Source organism: Neoarius graeffei, chromosome 12 (assembly GCF_027579695.1).
Source record: "Neoarius graeffei isolate fNeoGra1 chromosome 12, fNeoGra1.pri, whole genome shotgun sequence".
NCBI lineage: Eukaryota > Metazoa > Chordata > Actinopteri > Siluriformes > Ariidae > Neoarius > Neoarius graeffei.
In genome coordinates, this window is record NC_083580.1 from 14,705,174 (window position 1) to 14,727,193 (window position 22,020).

The following is a 22,020-nucleotide window of genomic DNA, read 5'->3' on the forward strand; positions in this document are numbered from 1 at the left end:
CTTATGAAATGCTTATAATTGTACTTCAGTATACCATAGAAACATCTGACAAAAAGATCTAAAACACTGAAGCGGCAGACTTTGTGAAAACCAAAATTTGTGTCAGTCTCAACTTTTGGCCATGCATTGTGGTTATTTTATGTAATTACAATGTAATTACCCTGCTGAAAACTCCTGCTCGGTCAAACCATCTTCCAAAACGCAAGCCTAGCCAGTTAAATCTTTTCCGGCTGGTAAATGCGATCAGAAATGAAACCGTTCCAGAATTGCATCTACTAATGTCATGCATTGTTCAGGGTTGATACAACCCCTGGCAAAAAATATGGAATCACTACTCCTGGAGGATGTTAATTCAGCTGTTTTACTTTGTAGCACAAAAAAAAAAAAAAAATCACAGATATGACACAAAATTATTTAATTTAACAGCTGAACATTCTGGCTTTGTAACGGGTCAGCCAAGATCAGATGGACCTTATAGGTTCCAAAATAACAAAAAACCCAAGGTTACCCAAAATGGTCAAAACTGTGATATTATGGGCTTGAACATATTGGGGTCCCATACCTAAAATTTCATGTAGCATTTCTCTTTCCGTTTTGAAAATATACCTCATTTTATACATGCCCCATTCTGCTAGGTTGTTGACGTTACGGACACTACGTTAAAAGATATAACGGGATAGATCCACTTAAAACCAGGGCTTTGAACCAGAATTTTTTTCCTATTGGTTCGTTCCGAACAGAAACGGAATTTTAACGTTTCCGGTTTTGGGTTCCACCATTAAATAGACGTTCCCGAACCGGTTAGAACAAAAAAATTTCGTTCCCGGAACGGTGAATTACGTTCCCTGTCAGCGGTTTAACAAATGGCTATAAAATTATGTCTCTGTCTCATCCAGCTTAAGCCAAATGTAGGCTAATTCTATTACAACCTTCATTAAATAAGACAAGAAATAATTCAAAACAATTATTATTTCAAATGTTGGCGATTTGGATTCTCAGTATGTCTTCCCATCTACACAAACAGAAAAAGTGCCAAAAATGAAAGAGAATTCATTTAGTGTGTTACCAAAGGCTAGTCAGGCCCTATAGAGGGCTACCGCATGACGTCACCACGCCGCGAGATTTTGTTAGGCGCCATATTGGAAGACCAAGTACACATCTATGCAAGTACATACATACATCAAACTACACCTGAAATGTAGCCAGGGCCGGTTCTGCCCTAATCTGGACCTGGGTGCAACATCGCACCCCTAAATCTACCCCTAAAGTCTAAATCAGGACAACCATCACATAACTATAACTATAAACATTTTATATCAACTATTTTAACTAAATGGGCTATAATAAATAAGCCTGCAGGCAGCCACGGCGGGCTGCCTCAGAAAAGTAACCATTCAATGACAACTGAAAGCCTGCAGCCACGGCGGGCTGCCTTAAAAAGTAACCATTTGTCCTACCTTAAAACTCGTTTTGCATTTTCTGCCTCCTTTTTTGTATTTTCAACCCTCCGTTTATTTTCTTTCCTTTTCTGAAAACCCGATTTGTGTCCAGACATTTTGTTCTGCTACCAACGAACTGACTCGTCAGGTCTCGGCTCTCGAGCCCGCGATGATTCCCGTGGGAAGGGCAACAACTGATACATTTTTACAAACAACCAATAGGGAGGTTACAACGTTCAGGCTCTTCTTTGCTCAGACACTCAGTAATGGGGACGTGATAGTAGTCCACCTTCCCGCTCTCTCCATTCAGTCAGCGAACGTCACACAGGAAGTGAACCCCAGCGGGTCATAGAAACTTGCGCAGGAGGAGAATGGCTTTTTTATTTGTAGGCTACGGAAACTTTGAGGAACGAAATAAAAACTGTTATTAACCGGTTACCATTATTTTTAATAAGCGTTTCTGTTCCGGAACATAAAAAATAATAAAGTTTCTGGTTTCGTTTCTGTTCCATGTGAAATAGAAAAAGTCCCCGGTTTTCGTTTTCGTTCCTTGAACCAGTTCAAAGCCCTGATTAAAACACCTCAAAAGCAAATGTTGATGGGGCAACGAACTGTTATGCCATAAAGTGCCCTGTCGAATGTTACAGTTGAGTATAGTTACATATATTTGCTGGGTCTTCTAGTTATGTGACATGTTATCAGGGACCCCGATATTAGACAGAGAAACACAAAATTTCACAACACTTTATTAAAGCTCCAATTATTGGGCTCGCAAATCATCATTTTATGCATGGTATCGGCTTATTATACTAGTTCCTTAATTAATTGACAGTTGGTTGTCCTTTCCCTCAAAGATTACATAGCTTATATACTTGTTGAACAATGTTACACATAACGTTACGGACACTACACAATGTGTCTTGGGTTATTCCCAAAGTCACAACATGGGACGTGTTTCAGAGAAATGTTTTTAGTACAATTAGTCATGACACACTGCATCTACTACACATTACACCTTAACGAATTATTAAAAAACAAGGGTGACTACTCGAACATTGCATCATGCAGCAGGGCGAAACCTACCGGGTAATACTAGTATATCAATATCAACACAGGATCAACGCCACATGTTATACATACTTAAACACGCTTTTGGAAAATACTAGTAATTGTAATACCTCTCTAGAGAGGTCACTTATGTGAGCAGCCACCTCTTATGAAAGGCCACATTTGGCTGTCTCACGGATGCATTTGGACCTCTCGTGAACAACCACCTCATTTATAAGGCCACTTTTGGCCGGCAATAGGGGAGGCCACTCAAACGAGGTTCAACTGTACATGAATAGCCGTCTCAAAAACAAAAGTGTTAAAAAGCACATTATGTAAAAAATAGTGCTGTCAAGCGATTAAAATATTTAATCGCGATTAATGTCGCGACTGTCATAGTTAACTCGCGATTAATCGCAATTTAATCGCACATTTTTGTCACATGAAAAACCATTGTAATTCTCTTATCAGCATAAAAAAGTGAATGGGCTTGCTCACCGTTCGAACTACGGGGGTACTCGGGGGATCCGAGATCCCCTGAAACAGACATGAGATCCCTTGAAAACATGATTTGGGAAATGTTGGGGGGTCTCTAAAATATTGGCAAAATGATGTTTATTGACATAGCAATCGTGTGTAACGGGAAGCATTTGCATATCCGAAGTGAGCGCGCGATGGAGAGCCGCGCTCTGAGACAAGCGCATGCACGCCCCCCAAGGGAAAAAAAGGGACCCCCCGAAAATATCAGCATAGTTCGAACACTGGTTGTACCAATTTTTTTTTTTTTATTGCAGAGCATAACACGTCTTGTCACAGCCACTGCAAAGTGGGGCTGGAGCCGCCGATGGGAAAACGAAACTTAAGCCGAGCACCGTGGCTCTTCGGGGGAGGGCAGAGGACTCTGGCTGTGCGGGGCGTGGCATCATGTCACAGAGCGTTAATCTCGCGATAAAAAAATTATCGCCGTTAAAATTAAGTTAACGCGTTAATAACGCAACATTTTTGACAGCACTAGTAAAAAAAAATATGTTATTAACAAGCCAGGGCTGTATCTTGAATGGTCAAAATATGGCTTGGTAACATCTTGATTATAATAATTTAGTGTTCAAATAGTTGGCCTGTGGGGTCTTAATTCAATCAATTACAACTTTGAGAGAAGAATATGATTAATTTGCGTCATTCTCACATGAAGGTTTCATTTAAATTTGTCAAGAAGTCTCAATTAACTGGCTTTACCAAAATATCAATTTGGCGTTACGGACACTACATATTGCAAATATATCTATTAATATAACAACTAAAGACGTATGAATATGTAACTAGAGCCCTACATGAGGCCAACAGGACCAATGCATGTCATGATCACCAAAAATGGTAAAAAATTCTGCAGCATTCTGTTACAGCAAGACCGTTACGGACACTACAGAAAACAACGGAAATGACACGCAAAATCTTTGGCATGTGAATTTTGCAAACATATGCCCCCAGCAACAAGGTTTTTGTATCAAATCATATCACATACTACATAAAATGTCTGTATTTAATTTAAAGTGTTTATTAAAATGCATTAAATAAGATTTCTCAGGCCATTTTCAACTTTGCAGTGACAAAGAAAACAAATTAGGTTCAGCACCCCCCCATTGACAAAACTATTGTGAAAGATTTCATTTTTATCGGAATTCCGTGATTCAGCTGTCAATTTGTTCCTCAAAAATCTGCTGATTTACTAAAACAGTTAGTGTTTGACAAATTATTGCCAAGTTTAAGCAGCAATGATGCATTCTGGGGTATTAAATCAAATGAACATGCGTTACATGGTGAAAATGTGCAATATGAAGAGTTTGTCTGATTAAAAAAAAACTGAAACATGGATTCAGTGGTGGTAAATTATGATCTGGCTTTGAAACGTCATACATTGGCAATGATAGTCTACCATTACAACATATGAAATAGTTTAATAAACGTAAATAGAAGGCTGTTACATAGTGTTACATGATCTCAAACAAGTAGGTACATCTGATTGTGGCTGACCCGTAAAATATACCTCAAAAAATGAAATTAATTTTTTTGTAATTAATGGCACTTTTTTTTCAAGATCAAGTAGAAGAAAAAATTATGGAATCACTCAATGATGAGGAAAAAATTATGGAATCATAAATAAAAAAAATCACAATTAGTACTTTGCTGTACCTCCTCTGGCTTTTATGACAGCTTGGATTCTTTGAGGCGTGTACTTCACTAACGAAAAACAATATTCTTTATCAGTCAGGTTCCAACTTTCTCGTATAAGAGTTGACAGATCAGCTTTGCAGGATGGAGCCTTGTCATGGACTTTTTTTTTTTTTTCCAAATTTCCACCATATATTTTCAATTGGATTGAGATCCAGACTGTTTGCTGGCCATGCCATTGAGTTGATCTGCCCTTCCTGAAGAAAAGTTTTAATGCTCTTTGCTCTGTAGCAAGATGCATTATCATCCTGAAAAATGACTTCATCACCACCAAAAGTACTTTTGATTGATGGAATGAGAAAAGTGTCCAAAATTTCAGTGTACACCTGTGCATTTGTAGAGGTAATGACTGCCATCTGCCCAGGTCCTTTACCGGACATCCAACCCCATATCATCAATGACTGTGGAAATTTGCTTGTTTTCTTCAGGCAGTCATCTTTATATAGGCCCTTTTCCACTAGCCTTTTTCAGCTCACTTCAGCTCACTTCAGCCCGACACGGCTCGCGTTTCGACTACCAAAAAACAGCACGACTCAGCTCGCTTCAGCCCTGCTTAGCCCCTAAAACTCGCACCGTTTTGGAGTGGGGCTGAAGCGAGCCAAACCATGCCGAGTGAGGCTGGGGGCGTGAGCAGACACTCCCCTGTGCACTGATTGGTGAGGAGGAGTGTCCTCACATGCCCACACACGCCCCGCGAGCACGCTGGGATCTGTAAACACCGCAAACCCGGAAGAAGGAGAATTACGAGAATTTCTGAAGCCTTATGCGCCTCGCCTCATCTATATACTCTTGCCAGTATCTGTTGGCGTTGTCGGTGACAACAAGCCACAGCACCAAGACCAGCAACACTAACGACTCCATGTCCTCCATGTTTATTGTTTACTATTCGGGTCGTGAGACTACCGCTTAAAAGATCACTGATGTCACTGTTTGCGCTGCTTAACGACATCACGTGACGTCCACCCACTTTCGCTAACTCCACCCAATGTGTCCACCCACTTCCAGCCAGCACAGTTCAGCGCGGTTGTAGTCGAAATGCAACTCCAACAGCCCCGCTCAGCTCGACTCAGCACGGCACGGCTCAGCCCGACTCAGCCGCGTTTGTAGTGGAAAAGCGGCATAAGTTTCATTGGAACAGCACCAAACAAAAGTTCCAGCATCATCTCCTTGGCCAATGCAGATTCATGATTCATCACTGAATATAACTTTCATCCAATCACCCACAGTCCACGACTCCTTCTCTTTATCCCCTTTGTAACCTTGTTTTCTTCTCTTTAGGTGTTAATGATGGTTAACGTTTGGCTTTTCTGTATGTAAATCCCGTTTCCTTCAGCCGATTTCTTAAATTTTGGTCACAAACATTGACTCCTGTTTCTGCCCATTTCTTTTCTTGTGGATTGTCTATTTTCAAGGCATCTTGCTTTGAGCTTCCTGTCCTGACGCTTTGATCTACCTGTATGTTTCCCTTTTACAACCTTCCCATTTTGTTTGTACTTGCTCCAAATTTTAGACACAGCTGACTGGAAACAACCAACATCTTTTACCACACTCCGTGTTGAATTACCTTCTTTAAGGAGTTTTATAATCCTTTCCATTGTTTCAACTGACAGCTCTCTTGTCGGGGCCATGTTTTCTGTCAATCAGCCAGGTGCAACAGCTCATTCAGGTCTACAAGCAGTCTCTTTTAACTGCAGACTAAGGGCGTATTCACACCTACTGTACATTGTTTGGTCCGGACCAAACGACTAAACAAACCAAATTTCCCTTGGTCCGGACCTTTTGGGTTGGTCTGAATACAAACCACCGAACTCTGGTCCGGACCAAACAAGCGGACCGAGATCGAGCTGCAAGGTCTGACTCGGTCCGGACCAAAGGAACCCTGGTGCGGACCTTTTGGAGGTGTGAAAGCAGACTGGACCTAATCTGACAGTTTTGCTTTTTTGTACCTCGGGAGCTTCCGTCGTTTGTCGAGCATTATGGGAAACAGAGTCTTGACACTCCACTGCAAAGTGCAAACACTGTTTCGGTTGTCAAGGGAACCTTACAACAGTCGTTCAGTCATTCAGACCAGTGGTAGGCTAGACTACAGAGTACAAAAAATGAGTAGGGGGCAAACGTGGGCCGAGGAAGAAACGCATACCCTTGTGGATATATGGGCAGATGTCCACATATCTGAGCTTTTGGAGAGAGCACACAAAACTGCCGACGTGTTTGCTGTATTCAGTGTGAAAATGAAGGAGAAGGGGTTCACGCGCTCCCCAGAACAATGTCGGCTAAAAGTGAAGAAACTCCGTCAGACCTACATTAAAATCAGGGACATTCTTTCAAAAAGTGGCGGTACTAGCAACGCAAAAAAGAAATTCATCTATTACGATGGATAAGGCGAATATCCCGACACATACATCCTCCATCTTGCGTGAAGAGCCAGAACTGTCACAACATGATGTGCGCTCATCAGCGCTATCCTCCGTAGCCGCCTTGCCCTTTGTCGTCGTCGTTGATAAATTACTTGTACAACAGCATAGTAATCGCACAATTGTGAAAACAGTAAAAATTGGAAAAAACATATAGCTTTGATGACATTAAAAAGAATAACAGCACGGAAAGCCTCCATGACTACTTTTGAACTTAACGCTTTGTGCGCGTGTCGTCTCTGACCAATAGCTGAACGACCTCAGGGCGCGTGGCTTTGTTGACAGATTTTGGTCCGCTTACTAAAATGTACAGTGTGAAAGCGAACCGCACCAAAATGAAAAAATAAAAAAAAACATTTGGTTCGGACCAAAACAAGTGAACTATCGAACTATCCTGGTCTGAATACACCCTAATTTGCACATTTAGGCTTGTGCGGAAATTTGTTTTAGAAATGCAAGTTATAGCTTGATTCCATAATTTTTTCCTCATCATTGAGTGATTCCATAATTTTTTCTTCTACTTGATCTTTAAAAAAAAATGTGCCATTAATTACAACAATTTCATATAATTTTTTGAGGTATATTTTACAAAGCCAGAATGTTCAGCTGTTAAATAAAACAATTTTGGGGGCGTCGTGGCTCAGGTGGATAAGGCGCCATACCATAAATCCGGGTGACCCGGGTTCGATTCCGGCCCGAGGTCATTTCCCGATCCCTCCCCGTCTCTCTCTCTCCCGCTCATTTCCTGTCTCTACACTGTCCTATCCAATAAAGGTGCAAAAAGCCCAAAAAAAATCTTTAAAAAAATAAAACAATTTTGTGTCATGTCTCTGATTTGTTTTATTTGCTACAAAGTAAAACAGCTGAATGAACTTCCTCCAAGAGTAGTGATTCCATATTTTTTGCCAGGGGTTGTATTTCCTTTTTTAAATGTCCCGATAATTCACGTGATTTTCAATGGTGTCCAAGATTTATTTTGTAAATAAATTCTGTTTTAGTTTAAGAGTATACAGGATAATTTTACCATTAAGAGTTTCCTTTACTAATTTCATTACATATATAATTCTAAAATAAATCGCACTGCACAAGCTGGAACCGTTCATAGATATTATTTTAAAAAAATGTTTTGTAACAATCCTCTTTTAGGAAGAGTTATGGCTTCGTTTGCTGCCAGATGCTGTCTTGAATCCACTCTGATGGTCTGGATCTTCATCATCCTCAGAGTCTGAACAGAAGATGAAGGTGCACATTGACGTGGGTGATGATAATGAGACCGCTCGCCCATCGCACACACCGAATTATACCATCCAGGGACAAAAAGACATAGCTGGGCTTGGGGACAGAAAGAAACACCTGGTTTTTGAGGACCATCTTTGTAGGAGCACGCTATTCGACCAGTCTGGGTCAAAGTATCTTGGAAATGAGTATTTACAGATTTCAGGAAAACTGTGCAACGGTCCAATGGCGGAATCACAGAGTGTAATTTCACACTGTGATTTGGACATGCTGGAAGTCTCCGAGGACAGCTGTTCTATGCCCGAAAATGGCGATAACGAGTATAATGACAGTTTCACACCAGAAATACAGCAGGCCTTTAGAATATTCCAGAGTTTTCTTCTGGAGAAACACAAAGCTGTGACTGCCCCGTTTTGGTTCCCTGTTGGAGATCAAGCCAGAAATGATATGTGTTTGAAAAAGATAGACAACAAGTTTGTCAAGCGGGAATATGAAAGCATCACGGAATTTGTGGCTGATTTCCGCCAGATGTTGGAAAACTGCTATAGATTTCACGGCGTCGATCATTGGATCTCCAAACAGGCACAAAAGCTGGAGATCATCCTGGAGCAAAAGTTAACTCTGCTCTCAAGGTAAGCATGCCAAATAAATAAATAGGATGATCCTTTGACCCATTAACTCACTGCACTGAGAGTCTTTTGACAGCCTAAGCAGTGGTTACAGTACACAGGCACCGGAATATCAAGATTAGAGGGTGAATGCAGAGGTTGGGTGTGTTTGGACATTTGGAACGGGGTTTAAATGTAGTTAATTTTGTTAGTTAACGTTGTTGCTTTTCTCTAGTAGGCCCTGCTGTCCAGATTGTGATGACTGAACTATTAAAGGAACAGTCCACCGTATTTCCATAATGAAATATGCTCTTACCTGAATTGAGACGAGCTGCTCCGTACCTATCCGAGCTTTGCGCGACCTCCCAGTTAGCCAGACGCAGTCAGACGCGCTGTCACTCCTGTTAGCAATGTAGCTAGGCTCAGCATGGCCAATGGTATTTTTTGGGGCTGTAGTTAGATGCGACCAAACTCTTCCGCGTTTTTCCTGTTTACATAGGTTTATATGACCAGTGATATGAAACAAGTTCAGTTACACAAATTGAAACGTGGCAATTTTCTATGCTATGGAAAGTGCGCACTATAATGACAGGCGTACTAACACCTTCTGCGCGCTTCGGCAGCGCATTGATATCTGAGCTCCGTATCAATGCGCTGTCGAAGCGTGCAGAAGGTGTTAGTACGCCTGTCATTATAGTGCGGACTTTCCATAGCATAGAAAATCGCTACGTTTCAATTTTTTTTAACTGAACTTGTTTCATATCACTGGTCATATAAACCTATGTAAACAGGAAAAACGCGGAAGAGTTTGGTCGCATCTAACTACAGCCCCAAAAAATACCGTTGGCCATACTGAGCCTAGCTACATTGCTAACAGGAGTGACAGCGCGTCGGACTGCGTCTGACTAACTGGGAGGTCGCGCAAAGCTCGGATAGGTACGGAGCAGCTCGTCTCAATTCAGATAAGAGCATATTTCATTATGGAAATACGGTGGACTGTTCCTTTAAAGGGGAACTGAAGGCAAATTTTTTTATTATTAAAATTCTATTTATCTCATTTTATTAAATATCGGCATGCATTTTTGATCGCTATTTTGTCACTGCTATAGCAAGTTATGAGTGTTTGAAATATGCTCTGTAATATATCAGTCCATATGTCAAAGCAATGGCCGTAAACGAGATTCGCCGAGACCTGTGCGAGACATCGTAGGACGGAAGTAAAACGTACAGCGGAAATCAAAGTGACCAACATCTGCCAACGTTGTCAAAAGACACGCGCGCCCTCTTTCGAATGCTGACGTAATCAAGCCGGAAGGGTTCCGTGTGTCCGAAATCGCTCCCTACTCACTATATACTGTAGCGGGGACGCCATTTTGTAGTGCTGTCCGAAACCTTAGTGAGGATTATGTGGGAAATGCGCTCAGTATAATATATGTATTTGTCACAAAATTACCTGCATGTATTTATTATTTTGAAAACTCACCAGCCGCCTGATTTGGCACGTTTTAATTGTGCGACAGTAATGACGTAAATACCAGCGCGACGGAGTAGCCCTTATCCTGTCGTCTTTCCAACTCTTCTGTACTCCACGTTGGTTCGAAGTCGTCTGGAATAATCTCCATCACTGATGACGGTGGCAAATCTCGAAATGTATTTAAATTGGAACGATATAACGATCTGGCCACTGTGTAAACAGTTTTCAAAATGGCGGCGCTGACACTTCACGTTTGAAGCCTCGCAGAAGTCTCGTGAAGATCACACGGATAAGCGACGCCTGCCGTGGACCAAACGAACTACATTCAACATGGCTAAAAGGCCGATAAGTGCAATATAACATGCCAATACGAGTCAGGTTAAAAAAACCGAAAACGTAATTGAATAACACGTTCATTAAGAAATAAAGCAAGTTTAAAAATGACTTCAGTTCCCCTTTAAATGTCAGCATTGAATCAAGCGGTCTCATTTTGGGACTCTTGTAATTTCAGACAATAGCTACAGCAAAACTATCTTCCCCATCGACGTAACACTTGATTAGTTTGGCCGCTAATTTTGCCGTTTACTTTATTGTACTATACATGATGAAGGTGATTTGAATAAAGAAGTTATGCTTGGATGTATTTTAGGAGCGATCCCCTCAGATTTCATTGAATTATTTGTAGGCGAAGGTGCTTGCTATGTAAGTGGCTTAGAAGACATGAAATATGAATTTTCTTCTGTAACAGTAATATTTTGATGAATTTACATTACATACGTGTCAGGGAAAAAAAATGTGCCCCCATTCTAACTCTAGTGTCAAGCAGCATTTTAGCCTTCGTCTCCATTTGAGTTCATCCCTGTGCTCGTGTGTTTATTTTCTCATAAACGCTGACCAGCTTTTCAGATTATACGCATGGTATAGTAGTGGAAATGCTGTAAATATACTCAACAAAAATAAAAACTTTACACTCGTTTCAAAGTCAATAATTTGAACATTTTGGAAACTAGGTTTGAAATAACGATTGTATTCAATTATCTTGTCATTAAAGATGCTATAGCATACAGATCATGTTTGTCATGGAATCGGTTCCACCGGAAATGCGACGACAATGTCCATGATCAAAAACTGTGAGTCACAACTTAATGAAATCATGTCAATATCGGGTGTGTCCTCCATGGGCGTTCACAACTGCGATACAACGTCTCCTCATGGATTGGATGATGCGTCTGAACTAGGGCTGTAACGATATGCGAATCGAAATCGTGATACGCAGAGCCATGATCCGTATCGCGATACAAGAAGGCAGAATCGCGGTGCACCCTTTCAAACTTCTCCTCAGCCCAAAAACAGAGGCGCTTCCAAATTTCAATTTATGAATACTTTTACTTTTTATTTAAATTACATTTTAAACTTACTTAAATTACTTTTATTTTTTTATATCTATTAGTAAGTCGTTTTTTCGCCGACCTGCGACAATCTTCTGCGAGTCACGCAACGTCCACACTCGCCACTGGCAGAGCATTCATTTCTTTTAAGCGGTCGCCATTCTGGTTGCGACGCGGGGAGCGAATCTGAAAACAAGCAGCTCATTGGCTGGCTAGGTGTGCCACAAGCCAATCACAATCACTTGACCGGAAAGGCATGCAGTGTTGCCAGATTGGGCGGGTTTAGGTGCTTTTTGGCTGGTTTTGAACATATTTTGGGGTGGAAAACGTTAGCAATATCTGGCAACACTGAAGGCATGTCTGCTTGGGCGGAAGCCTTCTGCGGCAGTTACATTTTGACACGCGAGCAGTGTTTCACTATAAAAATTCCGTAATTTCCATCTGTTTTCCACGATCACAGAAAATCATTGGCCCTATGAGAGTGAGACAGTGAGAGAGCCACCCCCCCCAAAAAAAAATCTTAACGGATTTACACGATTTGGAAAAATGACTTTTTCAGAACCGAAAAAAACAGAGCTTCCGGCTCAACAGTATTATTTTGAGAAATAAAACAGTCTTTGGATATACATTTGTTCATTTTTGCATACATATTACTCATTCTCTGCAGTGGTCTGAATTATTTGTTATTAAATAGTTAATGTAAGTAAGTAAATGTTAAGTTAAATTTACTACTTTAAAAAAACATTTTAAAAAAATCGTGGGCGTATCGAATCGTGGGTCAAAAATCGCGATACGAATCGAATCGTGAGTTGGGTGTATCGTTACAGCCCTAGTCTGAACACAGCTTGGGGAACGCGCCGCCATATTTGTACCAACATGGCACCAAGCTCCTGCAAGTCCTGTGGAGGGTTCCTTACGGTCGGCTGTGGTGCCAGTTTGATGGAGACGTGTCTGGAGATTATGGATGGTCTGTCGACTGCATCCCATAACCCTCGCAACGTCAGTGACGGATGTTCCCGTATTCAGCATGCCAATGGCACGTTCACGCTGAATGTTTGACAGTCGTGGCATTGCAAATTAACGAATAATTAACCATAAAACCTTGTTTTTCTGAGATGACACTCTGCTCTGCTACCGTGAGATCAATTGCACGTGTATCAATAGGTCACGTCACTTGTGTCACGTGGAAACGTGATTTTAGCATGCAGTGCTCTCGCACGTGCTACGTAGGCCCGACCAGTAGAATGAATGTGTGACGTAATGCCCTTGACAATGCATTTAACCATAATCACAACAAGAACTCTTTCAAGAAAAGTTTCTAAACACTATTTGACAAATAATGAGTGTCAAGTTTTTATTTTTACTGAGTATATGACTACTAGGTCAGCTACATTTATTTCTTTTTCATTAAAGCTAAAGCTTCATCCTCGGTCTGATATTACGACAGATGGCATAATGTCAGGTTTGTTTGTTTGTTTGTTTTTAATTTCTTCATCCACTTTTAATAGGACACTGAGAGAAAAAACGGCCTTGGCCGTGACGTCTAGGGGTCGTTTTGGCACTGAAGATGAAAAGGCACCAGTTGGCACTTCAACTAGGCGCCGATCTGTGCCACGAAACTTGGCAGCCATTTCTGCGTGCGGCTCAGAGTCCATCATGGTGCAAGCACTTCGGTTGGAGGAACAGCAGAGGGCCAAGGAGGAAAAAAGGTAAACTGTTTGCTTTTCATAGCTACAGGAATTGCAGTTTTTGTTTCATTTATTTTAGTATCAGGAAACACATTCAGAACAGGATATATAAATTGATTTTCTCCCCTCCAAGAACACATGACTAAATCTGGTATAACAAAATCACAGTATTAGCAGTTCCATCACCGCACGCGGCTTTTTTTTTTTTTTTAAAAGCTCATCTGTCCACAAGGCTGATGAGTTATTGCTGTCCGTCATCCACAATTCAGTTAAATCGTATCTCCTCGGGGGCGTTGTGGCTCAGGTGGATAAGGCGCCATACCATAAATCCGGGGACCCAGGTTCGATTCCGACCCGAGGTCGTTTCCCGATCCCTCCCCGTCTCTCTCTCTCCCCCGCTCATTTCCTGTCTCTACACTGTCCTATCCAATAAAGGTGAAAAAAGCCCCCCCAAAAAAATCGTATCTCCTCCGTCAGTGCGCCACGGATTTACGTTCCGATTGTATTATTTGAAAGAACTCATCACTTCGCACAAAACTTGGTGGTTGTTTTGTCATATTTTTTGCTAACGAGTTAATAATTAGGCCAAATTAACACATTTTCCAGGCCTCTCACTAGAATTTTATCTCCTCTCTCATTTCTCATCCGGTTTCAGGTCTGAACGATGTTTTTGGTCGATCCTCCCTTGAGGAACAAAACTTGGTCGTTTGTTTGTTGATTTTCCTGTTGTAAACAACTTCTTTACAACTTTTGTTTATTTTCAGTTAAATCGTATCTCCTTCGTCAGTTCTCAATGGATTTCAGTTCTGATTGTTTTATTTGAAAGAACTAGTCATTCTGCACAACACTTAGTCATTGTATTTTCAAATTTTTGCTAATGAACTGCTAATTAGCAAATTAACCATCTCCTCTTGCAGTTCTCACCTGATTTCAGTTCCGATCGATGTTTTGGGAAGATCTTCCGTCAGGGAACAAAACTTGGTCGTTTGTTTGTTGATTTTCTTGTTAATTTATTTACAACTTTGTAGACAACTTTTGTTTATTTTCAGTTAATCGTGTCTCCTCCCTCAGTTCTCAATGCGTTTCAGTTCTCATTGTTTTATTTACAGTGGTGCTTGAAAGTTTGTGAACCCTTTAGAATTGTCTATATTTCTGCATAAATATGACCTCAAACATCATCAGATTTTCACACAAGTCCTAAAAGTACATAAAGAGAACCCAGTTAAACAAATGAGACAAAAATATTATACTTGGTCATTTATTTATTGAGGAAAATGATCCAATATTGCATATGTGAGTGGCAAAAGTATGTGAACCTTTGCTTTCAGTATCTGGTGTGACCCCCTTGTGCAGCAATAACTGCAACTAAACATTTCCGGTAGCTGTTGATCAGTCCTACACACCGGCTTGGAGGAATTTTAGCCCGTTCCTCCATACAGAACAGCTTCAGCTCTGGGATGTTGGTGGGTTTCCTCACATGAACTGCTCGCTTCAGGTCCTTCCACAACATTTCGATTGGATTAAGGTCAGGACTTTGACTTGGCCATTCCAAAACATTAACTTTATTCTTCTTTAACCATTCTTTGGGAGAACGACTTGTGTGCTTAGGGTCGTTGTCTTGCTGCATGACCCACCTTCTCTTGAGATTCAGTTCATGGACAGATGTCCTGACATTTTCCTTTAGAATTTGCTGGTATAGACCCCTTTCACATGACGTCACCACGCCGCGAGATTTTGTTAGGCGCCATATTGGAAGACCAAGTACATGCACTCACAATATAAAACAAAGTACGAGCGAGAGTAAAGTGACACGATGGATGATAATTCTGGTTATGTGAGTACATTACCAGCTGCAGAAAGGGCACGGTATGTGGAGAAACTGGCTGTGATTGATGGGTTTGACCCATATGATAAGACTCGCGGCAAGGGAGAATGGAAACATAAGGAGGACCGGACACCAATTCTGCCATCTGTTTGCTACCCAGACATTGTAAACTATTTGTTGTTTACACCCAGTGCCTACACTCAGTGTTCGAACTATGCCGATATTTTCGGGGGGCCCCTTTTTTCCCTTGGGGGTGTGTGTGCTTGCGCTTGTCTCGGAGCGCGGATCTCCAAACACATGAGAAGCCTCTCTTACGCACATATCACGCGGACTCCACACCTCCACACACGCATCGCGTCTGAAGTCATAACTCATCAGGGGAAATCGTGTCCGCATTGGCATGTTCAAAAAATAACCTCGCGTCAACAATGATACCACACGCAGGAAAAAAAAAAACAGTCAGGCTACTCAACAACCAACCTGGCAGCAGCGAGCAAGCCCCAAACCATCCTAAATTATTATTATTATTATTATTATTATTATTATTATTATTATTAAATTGTAGAAGTCTGGGAGGCTTGCTCCTCATACAGTTATCAACTTGGGGCCAATTTAGCTTGTTTTAAATCTGAATTTCTTGCGTTTGCTTACCTCAAAGTGTCCGCAGATCATGCACAGACTTATCCATTATATCCACAGTTTTTTGCCAAGTCTCACACAGGTTTCTTTCAAGTCTACTGTTGGGCCAATAAATCATAAATAAAACAGCTCAGATTTGTTTGTTTAAGTCGTTTGCCACTCCACTTTATTCTCGTGGGTTCACATACCGCTGCCGTTATTATCCCCTTATCACGAGTTTGTTGGTCTTCCAAAATGGCGCAGGGTCTGTTTACTTTCGGTTTCGGGTGACGTCAGTGAAAGGGGTCTATAATTCAGAATTCATTGTTCCATCAATGATGGCAAGCCGTCCTGGATCAGATGCAGCAAAACAAGCCCAAACCATGATACTACCACCACCATGTTTCACAGATGGGATAAGGTTCTTATGCTGGAACGCAGTGTTTTTCCTTTCTCCAAACATAACGCTTCTCATTTAAACCAAAAAGTTCTATTTTGGTCTCGTTCGTCCACAAAACATTTTTCCAATACCCTTCTGGCTTGCCCACATGATCTTTAGCAAACTGCAGACGAGCAGCAATGTTCTTTCTGGATTGCAGTGGCTTTCTCTTTGCAACCCTGCCATGCACACCATTGTTGTTCAGTGTTCTCCTGATGGTGGACTCCTGAACATTTAACATTAGCCAATGTGAGAGAGGCCTTCAGTTGCTTAGAAGTTACCCTGGGGTCCTTTGTGACCTCGCCGACTATTGCACGCCTTGCTCTTGGAGTGATCTTTGTTGGTCGACCGCTCCTGGGGAGGATAACAATGGTCTAGAATTTCCTTAATTTGTACACAATCTGTCTGACTGTGGATTGGTGGAGTCCAAACTCTTTAGAGATGGTTTTCCAGCCTGATGAGCATCAACAACGCTTTTTCTGAGGTCCTCAGAAATCTCCTTTGTTCGTGCCATGGTACACTTCCACAAACATGTGTTGTGAAGATCAGACTTTGATCAGGGTCTCCGCGGATCCTTAAAAAGTCTTAAAAAGTCTTATTTTTAATATGTGTTTTTTAAGGTCTTAAAAAGCATTATATTTCGCTATTTTTTGAGCTATGGTATTAAATTTCACATGGGAGGTATTAAATTTCATCCGGGTAGCCTACGGTAAATGAAAAAAAAACATATGTCTGGATTTTTTTTCCGCGCTAACGTTATTTATTCAACCAGCGTCGTTTGTTATCAAGATGCTGAACAAGTAGCACAAGAGCCGTTGTGTGTCTAGCACTAGTTCTAATAGCGCAGGAACCACGCCACTGGGGGCAGTGTGTTCTTTTATCCATGTAGTAGACAGTGATGGGAATAACGGCGTTACTAACGGCGTTACTTTTTTTAGTAACGAGTAATCTAACTAATTACTTTTTAAATCGTTATAACGCCGTTCCCGTTACTTACAATAAAATACTATACGTTACTTTATTAAAGCTGTTCTCATCTGGCACGCTGCTCGTTCAGCCTTTCTTTACTCTGCTTTAGTGAGGGGCGGGGAGACACGAGACAACGGCACAGTAAGCCAATCAGAGTAGGTTTGGACAACATAGATACGTAGGTAGGCCACGCCTACTGCACTACTGCGCGCTCTTTCAATCGGAAGACCCAGCGATGGCGAGCGGTCAGCTCAACACTGCGCTTTCACACTGGAAATACAGCCAGTACTTTTCATTACTTGAAATAAAAGGCAAGAGTGTTTACGTGCAATGCACATTATGTCGAGGAACAAAGCGTTTGTCCTCGTCAGTGGCCAGTAATTAGTAACAATTTTAATAACTACAGAAATATATTACATTTGATACATGTCTTATCTCACATTGTCCCACAAAAATATTAATATAGTGTAGATAACATTACTAATTGGTTCTGTTAAGTGTCCATTTCAGTCATTAAACACATTTAACATTCACTTTTATTATGATTACACTAATTGAATGATTTTTTTTTTTTGAGGGGGAACAAAATGTAACGGAATAATTACTTTCTCTGGTAATTAGTTACTTTTATGACAAAGTAACTCCGTTACTAACTCAGTTACTTTTTGGGAAAAGTAACTAGTAACTATAACTAATTACTTTTTGAAAGTAACGTGCCCAACACTGGTAGTAGAACCATTGAGAGTAGAGCAGACGAGGAAGAAGTGGTTGAACTTGAACATGAACGGAGATGGGGAAGTGTAAGTTTAGTAACAAGTGGCTTGAGGAGCCAAAATACAAAAGTTGGCTAACAACAGCAACTTCAGAATATGAAGCGAGATGTAAGGTATGTCGGAAAGACATCAAGTTAACAACAATGGGCTGTAAAGCCCTTGACGCTCACTCGAAAGGGGAAAAGCATATGCGCTATGCTGCTAGTCGGGCAACAACAGTCCCCAGAGGCAGTTCGATCAGTAGTCAAACTTCCTTGTTTCCTCACTGTTTGTTCATGGCAGTACCCTACTATTAAAATATTGAGAAAGCAGTTAATGTTCTGTTTTGTTAACTGAAGATCAATTTGTTTCCTCACTGTTTGTTTACAGCAGTACCCTACTATTAAAATATCGAGAAGGCAGCTAATGTTCTGTTTTGTAAACTGAAGATGCACATTTTTTATAAAAAAAAAATGCTTTGAACTTAACCTAGAATGTGCTTTTTTTTTTTTACTGTACGTATTTGTTCCGCGGTAGTGGTCTTATTTTTTATACTCAGTGGTCTTAAAATGGTCTTAAAAAGTATTATTTTTGCTGGTCAGAAATGTGCAGAGACCCTGTTTGATAGATCCCTGTTCTTTAAATAAAACAGGGTGCCCACTCACACCTGATTTGTCATCCCATTGACTGAAAACACCTGAGACTAATTTCACCTTCAAATTAACTGCTAATCCTAGAGGTTCACATACTTTTGCCCCTCACAGATATGTAATATTGGATCATTTTCCTCAATAAATAAATGACCAAGTATAATATTTTTGTCTCATTTGTTTAACTGGGTTCCCTTTATCTACTTTTAGGACTTGTGTGAAAATCTGATGATGTTTTAGGTCATATTTATGCAGAAATATAGAAAATTCTAAAGGGTTCACAAACTTTCAAGCACCACTGTATTTATTGATTGATTTTGATTGTCAAATTTTTGTGAACAAATTAGGACTTAGGTCAACTTAAATTTTCTCCTGACTAGAATTGCATCTCCTCTCATTTATCATGCGAATTCAGTTATGATCGATGTTTTGGATAGATCTTTCCTTGGGGAACAAAATTTAGTCCTTTTCTTGATTTTCCTGTTGTAAACAGTTTTGTCGTGGAGGTTGGTCCTCTCTCACATTTCAGTTCCGTTTGATGTTTTGGTCGTCGTGGTTGTTTTGATGGCAGGCCAGATGAGCGACGTTCCGGTTAGAAATTTGTCTATGGCACAGAAAAATCTTGGATATTAAATTCCAAGCCTTACAAAAAAAATCTTAGAGAAACAATGCAAATATACAGAACATGTATGAAAATAAATAAAATTTTATATGATTTAATTTTAAAGTGATCATAAAAGCTGTAGCCCACATCTGATTAGGACAGTGGATTTTCATATCCACTGCCTGACCTCATGGTTGTTTAGTGGATCAATAGCCATCTGTCATGCTTGTGCTGAAAGCTCTTTGCTTTTCCCCATGATGACGACAATCTTATAAGTCTAATGCAACAGTTTTCTGGAAAGTAGAGCAGTTCAATAACCAATATTAACTACGCTACCGTTCAAAAGTTTGGGGTCACTTTGAAATGTCCTTATTTTTGAAAGAAAAGCACTGTTCTTTTCAATGATGATCACTTTAAACTAATCAGAAATCCACTCTATACATTGCTAATGTGGTAAATGACTATTCTAGCTGCAAATGTCTGGTTTTTGGTGCAATATCTCCATAGGTGTATAGAGGCCCATTTCCAGCAACTCTCACTCCAGTGTTCTAATGGTACAATGTGTTTGCTCATTGCCTCAGAAGGCTAATGGATGATTAGAAAACCCTTGTACAATCATGTTAGCGCAGCTGAAAACAGTTGAGCTCTTTAGAGAAGCTATAAAACTGACCTTCCTTTGAGCAGATTGAGTTTCTGGAGCATCACATTTGTGGGGTCGACTAAATGCTCAAAATGGCCCGAAAAATGTCTTGACTATATTTTCTATTCATTTTACAACTTATGGTGGTAAATAAAAGTGTGACTTTTCATGGAATACACAAAATTGTCTGGGTGACCCCAAACTTTTGAACGGTAGTGTAAATTTATAATAAATTATTCTTATTACATGTATTAAAATGCTACAGCATCCTGTTTAATCATGCCCTTTGACACCTAGGCAGCGAGACCTCGAGAAGAAGGAGGCTGGGGAGGCTTCGGCCAAAGAAGTGGAGGAATGGGAGCGCTCGTTGCTCTCACTTGCAGAACCATGGCCCATCAGCACCATGTGGGAACTTCCTGCTATCGGTCATTTCCTGTGCCTGGCTCAAACATCCCTCAATCTTCCAGAGATCGTATTCTTTGAATTGGAACGCTGCCTGCTAATGCCTCGCTGTAGCTCTTTCTTGGCAAAGATCATGACCTCCCTGCTTAGCCCTCCTCATCGAAGATCGACACTCCACAGGCACCCGGCTCTGCCTTATCGTCGCTGGGAGGCAGAGTTGAGGCAGAAAGTCTTGGGATGGTATCAGACAGTAGGCCGAGCCAAGGACCAAGAGGCTTGTGCTGAACATCTCGGACTTTGCCACCGTTTTTTCTGGACCCTGGGTGACACAAGTCCCTTAGAAGAAAAGCCATTCCATTTGCTGCCATTCAACCAACGTGTTTGGTTGCTTAAGGGCCTTTGTGACAATGTCTATGAGACTCAGAAGGACGTCCAGGATGCCGTGCTTGGACAGCCCATTCACGAGTGCCGAGAGTCCATCTTGGGCTATGACAGTCAAGAAAACACATACATACACTTCCCACATTTCTGCGGTGCAGATCTGCGTATATATCGCCAGACTCCATGTCTACCACTGGAATTCCCCTTGCCGTCTTTCTCTGTGAAGAAACTAGAGCCTGCAATGGTAGACAGGACAGAGGAGAACTTGAGCGCTTGTCCTGAGGTCGAAGCAAGGAACTGGGAATTCTGTCTGAGAGGCCACGATGATGACTCGGAAGAAAGTGAGGTAGATTTGAAAGGACCTGACAAATTTCAGTTCCTTTTTAAGGAGGAGTTGCCAAGTCCTGGAATCATCAAGGACAAACCCACAGAGGTAAAGCAAAGCATTGAATTAAAAGAAGACAAGAAAGATACAGACTATGAACCTTGTCTTAGGGTTGGCATGAATTGCTACACGGGCAAATTTCCTGCCAATTCTCTGAATGTGAATGCTTTAGAAGCTTCCCTGCCATCAGAAATGGGTGCTACTGTAAAGAACGGATCATCCTGCCAAAATAGACATCCTTGCTCCAAATGTTCCATGGATTCCCTTACAAATGCGCAGCCTCACTCATGCGTTTGTTTCACAGCCGAATCGGAATCAGACAGGACTGCTTCTGTGATTTTTCGACAGATCGGCCACTCGAGAGCCGAACCGGGGAAAATACAGTCGAGAAAAAAGAGAAGAAAGAAAAAGAAGGAAAATTTACTTGGAGTCAAGGGTGGGACAGGCAAGCTTGGTCTGAAAAAGCTCAGACAGGCCAGAGTGTGCAAAGCTGCTGCTGACTTGAAGAGAAAGGATAAAAGAAAGAAACAGAAGTTAGGTGAGGGAGAGAGAACCGTGATGTTTCTGTTTTACACCAACCTGTGGAACTTGTGTGTTGTATTTAGTTGCTTCTGGTTAGAAAAGACACTCATTAAATGCATAATGGAAATGATTCCCATTGGCAAGTATTGCTGTTGGATGTTTTGTTAATGTTTTGAGAAGTTTGCTGAATTGGGATTGAACATTACATCACGTTTTGCACACTTGCATTCTATACAATATCATTGTCTCAAATATCGCTCTCCAAAATACTGGCGAGACGACTTTGCTTCTCAAAAATACTCTTCTTCTA

General features: G+C 41.0%; 1 protein-coding gene across 1 annotated transcript in view; it reads left to right on the plus strand.

The window, feature by feature from the left end:
* LOC132895222 (uncharacterized protein KIAA2026-like) overlaps positions 1–22,020 on the plus strand; it is a 59,096-nt gene that overhangs the window by 21,062 nt on the left and 16,014 nt on the right. The window contains exons 2-4 of the mRNA XM_060935565.1: positions 8,276–8,997; positions 13,344–13,544; positions 20,318–21,726. Coding sequence (XP_060791548.1) covers positions 8,366–8,997; positions 13,344–13,544; positions 20,318–21,726 — 2,242 coding nt within the window. The 5' untranslated portion in view covers positions 8,276–8,365. The remainder of the gene's footprint in view (positions 1–8,275; positions 8,998–13,343; positions 13,545–20,317; positions 21,727–22,020) is intronic.